The sequence below is a fragment of the Lathamus discolor genome, chromosome Z, assembly GCF_037157495.1.
Source record: "Lathamus discolor isolate bLatDis1 chromosome Z, bLatDis1.hap1, whole genome shotgun sequence".
Taxonomy (NCBI): Eukaryota; Metazoa; Chordata; class Aves; order Psittaciformes; family Psittacidae; genus Lathamus; species Lathamus discolor.
This window is the reverse complement of record NC_088909.1, coordinates 86,964,734-86,975,907: the sequence shown is the minus strand read 5'-3', so window position 1 is coordinate 86,975,907 and position 11,174 is coordinate 86,964,734. Positions and strand designations below refer to the sequence as shown.

Below are 11,174 nucleotides of genomic sequence, written 5' to 3'. Positions count from 1 at the left end.
CACAGATAATTATGTGAGGAATAAAGCCATTGGTATCTTGGAAATGAGTGTGCTGAAAGCCACTCACTTTACAGTTTCAGCTCTCCTCCTTCTTCAGTGTAAGTCACAGCAACCAACTCCCAGGCTGCAAAAGATTAGCTTTCTCCTGAAGAAGCTCTTGGTTGCTAAGCAGTAACTGTGTGGGCACTAGGCCTCCACAAAATTTTGAGGATCTGCCTCACCAGAATGTCATAATGAAGCTCAAACATCCTACTGAGATGTGATTACAAGCAAAGTTTCCATTATACGGTACTAATTTTACTGCAGAAGCTTAAAATAGGGTTTTTAGAAGGGGTTAGAGAGGAGACTTTTGTTGAGAGCTCAGGCAGATGGATTCAGCAAGGCAATCAATGACATGAAATGTAGTTGGAAGATGGTAACTAACCCAGGGCTCAATACTGGGTTCGATATTGTTTGATGCCTTTATTAATGAATTAGATGAGGAGGCAGAATATACCCTAGAATGTATCTCAGAATATGCCCATTAGAAAGGTTGCTAAAGGCACGAAACTGAGGAGAGGCTGATATGCTAGGGGCTGGGCTGCCAAGCGGAGGGACCTTGAAAGGCTGGAGAAGGTGATAAGGTGGAAGGAACATCAAAACTTCTGCAAGGACAATTGCAAATTCCTGCCCCTGGGGAGGAATAAGAGCCAGTATACACTGGCGACGGCGGCAGATACACAGGAAAGGACCTGGGGTGTTGGTGGTCCACCAGGACTACGGACCTGCTCTTGGAGCGCTGCTTTTGTGCAGAGCTCTGTGTGGCTGGGGGGCTCCGTGTCCCACACGCGGCTGTCTGTGGCAGTGGGCAGTCCTGAGGACTCCTGGCCAGTTCCTCTGCGTTTCCTGACCACCTCCTTCAGGTACCCAGTGCCAGCTCCAGTCGTGTGGGTTTCCTGGGAGAGGCAGAGGAGTGGGGATCTGGGACGCTGGGCAGCGTCTCTGAGGGCAGCTGAGGGGGCCAGGCAGGGCGGGAGGGCAGCCCTCGGGGCTGGCAGCCCCCGGGGGCCAGGCAGGGCGGGAGGGCAGCCCTTGGGGCTGGCGGCCCCCGGGGGCCAGCAGGGCGGGAGGGCAGCCTTTGGGGCTGGCGGCCCCCGGGGGCCAGCAGGGCGGAGGGCAGCCTTTGGGGCTGGCGGCCCCCGGGGGCCAGCAGGGCGGAGGGCAGCCTTTGGGGCTGGCGGCCCCCGGGGGCCAGCAGGGCGGAGGGCAGCCTTTGGGGCTGGTGGTCCCCAGGGCCAAGCAGGGCGGAGGGCAGCCTTTGGGGCTGGCAGCCCCCGGGGGCCAGGCAGGGCGGGAGGGCAGCCCTCGGGGCTGGCAGCCCCCGGGGGCCAGGCAGGGCGGGAGGGCAGCCCTTGGGGCTGGCGGCCCCCGGGGGCCAGCAGGGCGGAGGGCAGCCTTTGGGGCTGGTGGTCCCCAGGGCCAAGCAGGGCGGAGGGCAGCCTTTGGGGCTGGCGGCCCCCGGGGGCCAGCAGGGCGGGAGGGCAGCCTTTGGGGCTGGCGGCCCCCGGGGGCCAGCAGGGCGGAGGGCAGCCTTTGGGGCTGGTGGTCCCCAGGGCCAAGCAGGGCGGAGGGCAGCCTTTGGGGCTGGCGGCCCCCGGGGGCCAGGCAGGGCGGAGGGCAGCCCTTGGGGCTGGCTGTCCCCGGGGGCCAAGCTGGGCAGAGGGCAGCCTTTGGGGCGGGCGGCCCCCGGGGGCCAGCAGGGCGGAGGGCAGCCCTTGGGGCGGGTGGTCCCCAGGGCCAAGCAGGGCGGGAGGGCAGACTTTGGGGCTGGTGGTCCCCAGGGGCCAGGCAGGGCGGGAGGGCAGACTTTGGGGCTGGCTGTCCCCAGCGCTGCTTCTGCTGCCGCTTCTCAGCCCACCAGCAGTACCCTTTGGGAGGCCCTTTCCTCCCCTGTCCCACCGCTTTCTGAGCCTTCTTTCTCCGTTTCCACTGCTAGCACTAGGAAAGCCCTGAACTTCTCTCCCTGCAGAAGATGGTGCTGAGTCCTGAGGAGCGTCTGCAGCAGAGCAGCTCTGCCACGATGGCTGGCAGGAGGCGGCTGGAGCGGGCGGGGAGGCAGGAAGCAGCGCCAGACGTCCCGTGCACCATCTGCATGAGCACCATCAGCGATGCAGCGTACGTGGACGGGTGCCTGCACAGCTTCTGCTTCGGCTGCATCCAGCAGTGGGCCGCCAGGAGAGCGGTGTGCCCCCTCTGCAGGAGGCCTTTCGACCGCCTCCTGCACACGGTGCGGGCGGACGACGACTACGAGGAGTACGTGGTCAGCTCGTCCGCCCGCCCGCCGAGGTCTGTGTCCAGGGCGCAGGTGTACAGCCACCTGCGCTCAAGGCCCAGCATTCCCAGGCCCGTGAGGAGGAGAAGGGGCTTTGCGGGGAGGCTCCGCGGGCCGTCGGCTGACGCAGCCTCATGGCGCTCCGGCTCCCCCACTCAGCAGGATGCAGGCGAGCGCCCGGCAGGCCCGGCAGAGGCACCCATCCGGCGCTACGACCTGGATGCTGTAACGGGGCAGCTGTTCACCTTCATGCAAAGTCAGTGAAGATCAGAACACCATTCTTTTGAGTGGGATTCAAGAGGGAATGGCACTGTTTTGTAAAGCAGGGTATATAATGAAAGCTCTAGACCCATCTCATTCGAGTTAATGGGTAACTTGCAATTATGCGACTCAGAAATGTTGCCCTGTCTTCTGCTGTTCTCCATTGAAGTTCTACATAGCCCATTTTTCTGATAATGAAATACCTTTCCTCTCAAACTCAGTTATGAAAACTCGTGTGCTGGCATAAAACTGCCCTAATACTCAGTGGGGGCACCAGGGTCATTCCAGGAGTGAGATCAGAGAAAAAAGTGTTCTAAAATTTGGCAGTCCTTATTGTGAAGCCATACTCGTATGATGTACTCCCATACATGCATCCTTTGACTCTGGAGACTAAAGTAGGAGAAAGTGAGAGCTCTTCTCACAGTCCTGCAGTCACTGGATTGGACACTTGCAAAACCAGAATTCAGTGTTGTCACTATAGGCTGCAGGAAAAATGAGAGGAAAATGCCATACTTGCTATGGCTCCTAGCTTGCTTATTGTAGATGTTGTATGTGCTGGTTATAGAAGTTACTCTTGGTGGGTGCAAGGATGATGCAAGCAGAATATAAACATTTTAAAAGTAAGAAGTAATCCCATACTGGCTAATTCAGGAAAGAAGGATTGAACAAGCTATTGGGTGACTTACCACAGTGGTGAGCCAACCAAAGAGGCTTTGCTAGTCAAGGAGGCTTCATTGAGGGGAGATGACATATTGTGTACTCTGGTGTACCAGATCTGGCCTGGATTCATGGTACAAGTACCTTCCACACCTCAGGGACTACAGAGTGCTAGATGAATACAGAAAGTCAAGAACTTCTATAAGAAGCAGTTTTTAATTAGAAAAAAAAAAAAAAAGGCTGTTTGTCAAAGATGGACTGTGCAAATTTCAGTAATACTTGCAGAACAATAATTGTACTCTTCCAGAATTACATAGCTGTTGAAAATTGTTGTTAAGGTGAGTCCACACCGCAGCTACCATTTTTGGCTGTGGTTAGGAGTTACTGCTTCATGGAGAACAGCTCTTTCACGTGCCAGCACATTCTGTACACTTTCTGCCACCTAATTTGAAACTTGCCCTTTGTCATTACAGTCTTTTTGTTCCTTTAACTATAGAAGCCATGGGCTGAGAGGAGTGATTTCACAGTTTACTCTGCTGCACCTCTATGGGACTAAGAAAGTGCAACTGCTTCCAGCATCATGGTCCTTTTCAGCAGCTCCCTTTGTGGCAGTCCTGAGGAAGCTGGCCTTGCCAGCAGCATCTGTCTTTCCTCTTACGGTTAACCTTGTGTCTGTTGGTTTATTCTCTTCTGCCTACAAAGCAGACTGGAAGCCTCAGCTGAAGCAAGTGGTGAATCGAGGACAGCTGTTCCACAGCTCTCAAGTGCGGGGGGTATCCAGGGAACCAGACTACGTCAAGCCATAGTGTGGGAACTGTCACTCTGGATTCATTTCAGTGCCACGAGTCTGCGCATAAGCAATTCATTGGTTTCATATACAGTCTGGTTAATTGTACATTGAAAAGACGAGTTAAATATGCAGTTACACATCTGTTACAGGTTGACAAAAAATATGACCCTGGTCCTAACATCCAGTGTATATCTCTTGCCTATTTGCTCCTTTGTGCAGTAAAAGTTAGCATTCACACCTTTGTTGGGTGAAGACTATAACATCTCCAAGCTTTTGCTTCCCTATGCTAACATCCTGTTGTCTACTTTGTTAGCATTCTTTTAAGTGTTATAGCCACAATGCCTTTTCCTGCAGCCATTACTTCATCATCTTTAATGGCCTTCATAATCACTGCACTGCAGATAGTAGAGCTGCCTTGCAGTTTCAAGGTAGTATATGACCAGAGCATGTGTGTTACCTTAAAACACATACTTATCTATAAAAGTCAGAATACTCTTTTAAGCTTGGAAAGTTAAAGCCAATCTGTTTAACTCAAGATCAAAACTATACTAATTAAGGGAAGAGTTTCACTACCGTGAAGACCCTAAATTATTTTTACTCTTGTTTCAAAACCAACAGTGTAAAAGCGATTACAAAGACAGAGCTCTGTATAACTACTTGGGATTTCTTGTACCTTGTTTCGCTGTTAGCAGAGATCTGGCACTTTTTAAAGATTAAGAATTAGAAGGCAAGCATGGGGTAGAAAAACAAAAGATGCTTCTTTACAGTGGGGTGCAACTGCATGGTACTCAGTGCAGTAACTGGAGAAGAGAACTTTTTTTGAGTTTTTTTGTTTTGTTTTGTTTTTTTTTTTTGTTTCTGGTAAAGTGAATGTGACCTACCTGTGTTTGTCCTGTTAACTCAAACAGAAGAACATCAGGCATGATTAAGGTGCGAATTCAGCCCTTCCAGCATGAATGTTTCTTGAAGCAGAAATACTCTTTGGGTGGACTCTAACTGTTATGGTCCTTCTGTGGGGATTTCCAGTATCCAGCAGCTGTGGAAGAATAACTAGAAGAAAAGCTGGTGGCATTTTCCCACAATGGATATGCAAGTATTCTGGGAATCCTGGACTTTGAGAAATTGTCTCACTTATTGCTCTTTAACTGGCTAAATGAGCCACATGTGATCAGCAAGCCCAACCCATTCAGGATCCAATGAACTTACTGAATGTGTGCAGAAATAACTGCAGTGCCATGCAGCAAATCTGAGTCTTGCTGCATTGAAATCACAGAATGTAGCATCAGTTTCTGTTGCAGAAGCGTAAAAAGAAATATATGGCCTCAAGCTAAAAAAATCATAGAATCATAGAATCATAGAATAGTTAAAGTTGGAAAGGACCTTAAGATCATCTAGGTCCAACCCCCCTGCCATGGGCAGGGACACTTCACACGGAAGCATGCTAACCAAGGCTTCATCCAATCTGGCAAATTTTAATGCAGTTAATTTAAATTTAAAATTAAATTTTAAATGCAATTTTAAACATAAGCTCTTTGTCACCCAGTTAAGAAAGCTCAAGTCCTGGTTTAACTTTCAAAATACACTTCTGTGCTCCAGAAAGTAATGTTTTTTCTGTACCTGGGCAAGCTATTAATATGTGATTCTGTGTAGGCCTGCTGTGCCTGAACCACAGAAAACTTTCAACACATTCTCTTTGTTTTGAAAGGAAAGCCCTCACTTGGTATGTTAAGTATTGATATAGATTACTTCTCAAGTCATTTAATAGTAATTTATACTGCTAGTGGCACATCTTGAACGTCGTATTTTTATTATTATACATTTCAGAAAAAAAAAGCCTTAATGTGTAAAGATAATGATACTGGTAGCCAGTGTGGGACACCAACAACAGTGGATTCTGCTGGAGCAGGAGCAAACCTCCCACTCTTGTTACAATGTAGTCAGAGTTTATTGGTATTTGTTACTTTTTTTGTCATTTTACAGCTAGAATTTTTTCAGCAACTTTCTTTTGTGTCTTTCTCATTCTACAGTTACAGTTTTTTTCCATAATTTTCTTTAGTTTTAAAAGATACTGAAGAGCAGACAAACACATATCTAAAAGACAACTACAGAATTAGGTAAAGTAATATCTGTTAATTTTACTGCAAAATGTAGTTCTCTGTGGTGAATATGAAAATAAGAGTTGTACCTTCTGAGCCAGGCTTATGAAGTGATGTGAGATGATAGATTTTTACAGCTTTAGAAGACTGGGTTATATGAAGCGATGCTCAGATACCGGTCTCCTTTTGCCAGCCCCAGCATTAAAAGACACACTGGCTTCCAGGTACTGTGCTGTGGAGTGGTCTCTGGTCAGAAAATGCTACTTTCCACTATGGCTGAAAATTGGACAAACTCAAAGTTTTCAAGTTCAATCTCTCTTCCACAGCACATGGCTGGAAGTGGAAGAGATGCTATCACTTCCTTGGTAGTTTTGTGACTATTCGAGCATACAGAGTTTTTTGATAGCTACTAAGTCCATCAGCAAAATGACAGTAATGGAATTGTGATTCCACCACAGAATGTGATTTTTCAAATCCAATTTAAACCTCAACACTGCAGAGGTCCTATTTATTATGCTGAAATGAGGATTATTCAGAAAAATCATAATTTCACATTCTTAAATCCATCTTTGCGTATCTATTGAAAACCCTGCAGTGCTAATAAAAATGATATTTCACATGGATATCACAGACAATATCACACTACTGTGGCTTTAGCAACAATTTAGTGGTAATGTGCCTTACTGGGTCTGTCTTAGTGATAACAGGCTTAGTGATAACATGTAATTAAGTTCTACAACAGTGTATATGTGGAGTTTAATGTACCTATTTCTAAAATAAGGTGTCACTAGACCATTTTCAGTACAAACCATTATATTCCACTGACATTTCCCTTTTAAAAAGGAGCTAGTAGAAAAGCAAATTTGTGCCTGCATGCACGTGCACCACACAAGCTGTAGTTTGCAGACGCATTGCCAATTTCCTCTGCCTGATGTTGCATGGAAACATTAAACTCTGGAGCAGAAAGACCTAAGTGAGGTTTGTGGATCAATACTACTGATACTAGCAATATTCCAGTTCAGCACTATTTTGACAGTAGAAATTAATGTTTCTCTTCTTACAGTCAGGCCTAGTCTCAGTGTGCAAGGGTTTATGAGCCTAATTGAAACCTGCTGAAATGAAAAGAGATTGTTCCTTTTAATGCAATGTGTTTCTGCTCAGTCCAAAAGTTTATTAACAATATTTACAGTGTTAGGCATCAGCTTTTGTACTTTCGTCTTTTTGGGGGTGAAAATAAACATTACTGGCTAAATTTTCTTACAGTTCTTTGTGTAACTCTTAAAATAAATTTCTGTGTAAATCTAAACATGGACTGATGACCAGACTCTGTACACATACCACACAAGCCTGTCAGCATTTGCACAAAGTCTTAGTTACTATCAACCAAGCTAACTAACATGCATTGCTGAAAAATAACTCACGCTGTTTCTGAGGTATTTCTAAATGCTAAATTCATGAAGCACAAGAAAAATACAGTGACTGGGAGTTTTTTGTCTTTCTTTGTAGTATACATGGCTACAAACTATGATGGCCAGAAAAAAAATGAATGAATAAAATCTCAGTTCATATGAATGCAAAGTCATATGGACCACACTGTAAATTCAAGCCTCTGTAGACAGTTACCTTCGGGAAAGTGGATTTCTGACCTTAGTGCCACTTCATGTCCACAAGGCATTTGAAAGATCATAGCAGATGTACCTCTTGGCTTTCCAAGGGCGTCAGAGTTTGCACCAGGTTTTGTAAGTCCTAGCAGCTTAATGGTGGCTTTCAGGATCCGCTTTCCTCACTAATATGAGTTTTCTCCCTGTACTGAATCTTAACTCTTGTATATTGTTTTTTTTTCAGTGTGCACTCTGTGTCATCTCTCTGCACAGGATATTCTCCCTAGGCATTTCTTCATTGCACATATCTTAATGCAGGCTAGATCTAGACATTCACGTTAATTCTGTTTTGGTTCTTTGAGTGACATTTTCAATTTAAAATAATTTATCCAGCTTTCACATAAACAGTAAATACAGTTTTTGATGCTGCCCAACCTAAAAGCTGAATCTTATACAACAATTATGAAGAAAAAAGAGTCAGGCAGCTTTTCAAAATGAACCAAATATTTCTAAGGATGAGGTGCCTCCAATAAAAACATTTTGTCAAGCTCAAATGTTGTAGTAGTACCTGAGTGATAATGCGTAACAACAGACAGAGCTTTCACTTTTCATGTTAAAACCACTATTTACTAATACACGGTTGCCTTCAGCAAGGCAATTGCTTCTTTCCTTCATTGAAAAAGCTACCTAAATAATTTCATGTCATTTTGCTTACCTTCTCACTGTTCCCTTGGCAATACATTGTGTTTGTGCCCATGAAGCAATCCCACACTTGGGTTAGCAGTAACCAAAGTGAGGAGAATGCAGATAAAATTGCCCCAGTGCTGGGATTTTTCAGGTTTAGTTTAAAACACCACATTAAGCTCTGGAGATAACCAAACATGAGGTGAGCTCACTGGCTGTGGGAGCCTGAGGAATGCACCCTGCCAGCACCACTGACCTGCGTCTTAGTTTACCACCATCTGCTCTGTGTGAGCTTACAGCCTGAGTGAGCTTTCTGCCTCCTCCTCCTCAGACTTCATGATAATGCTACCCCCAATACCCTTTCTGTCTTCCTTCCCAAGTTAATCCTGGACATTTTTCTCACCATCCTCCACACCTCTACAAAACACTCACTTGAGGCAACGGGGCAGGAGCCTGCTTTTTCATTCCACTCTCTCCCTGGCAAGGACTCAGAACTGGCACTCTTTAATTGAAAAGCCAAAAAGAGCTCTGGCTTAAAATAAATGGTCACAGGATCTTGTTTATCTTGCCTGAACTGTTTCACCTGAGTCTGGTACAACAGTGTGCAGTGTGACTTCTTCAGGACACAAACCATATAGCAGGCTGAAGCAGCACTCACATGCCTTGGTGGTGTTAAATCATAAATTAAACAGCAGCAGCAGACACCTCTTCTCAGCATAAAAAGCAGAAGCTTCCCTGTAGCTCATCTAAATACTCTCGTTAGAGGCAAACTGTCTCCGTTAGGATCCTGAAATCAGCTTTACTTCGGGGAGTACAGCTTTTCAGCTGAGCTCAGAAATGAGTCCGGCAGCGCAGTTCCCCTGCGGCAGTAATCTCCAGAGCAGGCACAGCTTGAAAAGCATTGCCTGCCTGCCTTAAGATTAATTTCCCCCCATTTCACTGGAGTTCTTCGGCACCACTGGCATTTGTGCATTCAGCCCTGGGGGCAGGCAAGAAGACTGCTGTACCACCAATGTGTGAAGTACTTAGAAAAATGGTTTGAAAAAGCCAAGAGGGAAAATCAGCATCCTATTCCTCTGTGAAGTCAATCATTTTCAGCCTGCCTGTTTTGACAGCCCTAAAACACTGCGCCATGCTGCTGTGATTGATGCCAGTGGTAGTGTACATAAGAAGAGAAAGCAGGGCAGACGCAGAGAAATGTCCACAAGCCTGACATTAGGAGCATCAAATCTGTGAGTGCAAAGGTAAAAACCAATGATGGAAAAAGAGTGGTCCACACAAGTTGCTGGTAATTTATCTGTTCTCTAAGGTCCCAGGTGGCAACACCATCAAAACCACTTATCCAACATATTGAGGTTGAAAAACATAGAGGAAGACTTTTACCACTACTCTTAAGTTTCCTCATACATGTGTTTCCTGAGTAGGTATTCGCAGGCACAGATACTTGCTGACACAGTTAGGTTACTGTCTGTTAGTCTGCTGTGTGCAGGTAGGAGTTGTAAACTCACGCTTTGTATGACTGATATGAAGACCAGGCTGGGACATACCATTTTATAAATGTGGAGGTTTCTAAGTTTCCAGGTTTTCTGAACTTGTGCATTTAAAGAGTTGGCAAACAATAACACAAAATATATTAAGCAGCAGAATGTTTCAGTTGTTGAAATCGTTGCAACAGTTTTCAAACATCACCTTTGACTGTCCTGGCAAATGATGAAATGATGGCTTTCATATATATTGCAGTGAGAAATGCATTTATTTCATATGCAGGCTCATCATACACTTTAAAAAGACAGCTAGCAGTATCATTATTTTCACAGGGAAAGTACATTTCCCCTGCTTCATGTTTATATCTAACAACACTTGTTTATCCCCTTAAAAGTACTGCTGTGTATATCACTAGGTGCTTCTCCATCTGAAGGACATGATTTTCTCCCCAGGCTCAGGGTGATTATGTGGCCGAGCACTAACTACAATTACTGGTGATGTTGGGGAGAGCTGTGTGTGTAGCATTCATCAGTGAAGACTGGACATCCTGCCCTGGAACCCCTCTTCCCCTCCCTGTCCCCTAACACTGTAATTGTCAGTTTTCCGGAGAGTGTGAAGCAGGGGATTAGCTGTGCTTCACGAACTCCGGCAGCTCCATGCCTGTGCACAGGGTAAGCACTCCAGCCTTCTCCAGGGCAAAGGCTGGGTGAGCAGCATCAGTGAATTTGTGCCTGATGGTGAACAGCACGAGTCCTTTCTCTGCATTGAAGAATAACAGTCTGCTGCCACTGTAATCCAACAGGATGCCAATCCTGGCTGGGTGTTCTGTCACACGAACATCGCTCATCACACCACTGTGAAGAAATCTATAAAGAAAGCTGTGGGAAAATGGAAACCAGAATACAGTGAGCCTCTTCGTGTCAATTTACCAGAAATAACCTACAGTTTAATTCCCACCTATTAACAGGTGGCCACATAAAGCAGCCTATCACGTGGCAACAGCATTTTGCTCAGTATGTAAGCAAAGAGAATATGGCAATGCTTCAAAGCCCTGCCATATCACTGGGCACCTGTGGACTCTTAGGGTAAAAGCAGACTTGCTGTAATCATATTCATCTGTATCTTTCTTATTATATATCTTTGTGGGGATTTAAACATGATCTATGCTTTGGCAAAACCTTTTGTATCTCAGATGTTTCATTTAGCTAGTTATGTTCATGCATCTATATGATTTCACACTAGAAAGAACCACTTATTTTGAATCAAGAGCATCTTTACACAATTAACAG

At 45.8% G+C, this 11,174-nt stretch overlaps 2 protein-coding genes across 3 annotated transcripts in view; one reads left to right on the top strand and one right to left on the bottom strand.

Annotated features, from left to right (window-relative positions):
• Positions 1–657: 657 nt before the first annotated feature.
• On the top strand, positions 658–7,421 carry LOC136005671 (E3 ubiquitin-protein ligase Topors-like). Of its 2 annotated transcripts, none has more exons than XM_065663346.1 (2): positions 658–902; positions 2,009–7,421. In XM_065663346.1, the coding sequence occupies exon 2, from the start codon at positions 2,012–2,014 to the stop codon at positions 2,573–2,575; it is 564 nt and encodes a 187-aa protein (XP_065519418.1). In that variant the 5' UTR covers positions 658–902; positions 2,009–2,011; the 3' UTR covers positions 2,576–7,421. The 2 variants fall into 2 exon arrangements, with proteins under 2 accessions (XP_065519418.1, XP_065519417.1); XM_065663345.1 differs by having other exon boundaries at positions 1,976–7,421.
• A 2,713-nt stretch (positions 7,422–10,134) lies between these two features.
• CMYA5 (cardiomyopathy associated 5) overlaps positions 10,135–11,174 on the bottom strand; it is a 46,682-nt gene continuing 45,642 nt past the window's right edge. The window contains exon 13 of the mRNA XM_065662667.1: positions 10,135–10,763. Coding sequence (XP_065518739.1) covers positions 10,511–10,763 — 253 coding nt within the window. The 3' untranslated portion in view covers positions 10,135–10,510. The remainder of the gene's footprint in view (positions 10,764–11,174) is intronic.

Excerpts from the sequence above, each read along its gene's own strand:
- LOC136005671 (XM_065663346.1), top strand. The coding sequence starts at position 2,012 with ATGGTGCTGAGTCCTGAGGAGCGTCTGCAGCAGAGCAGCTCTGCCACG.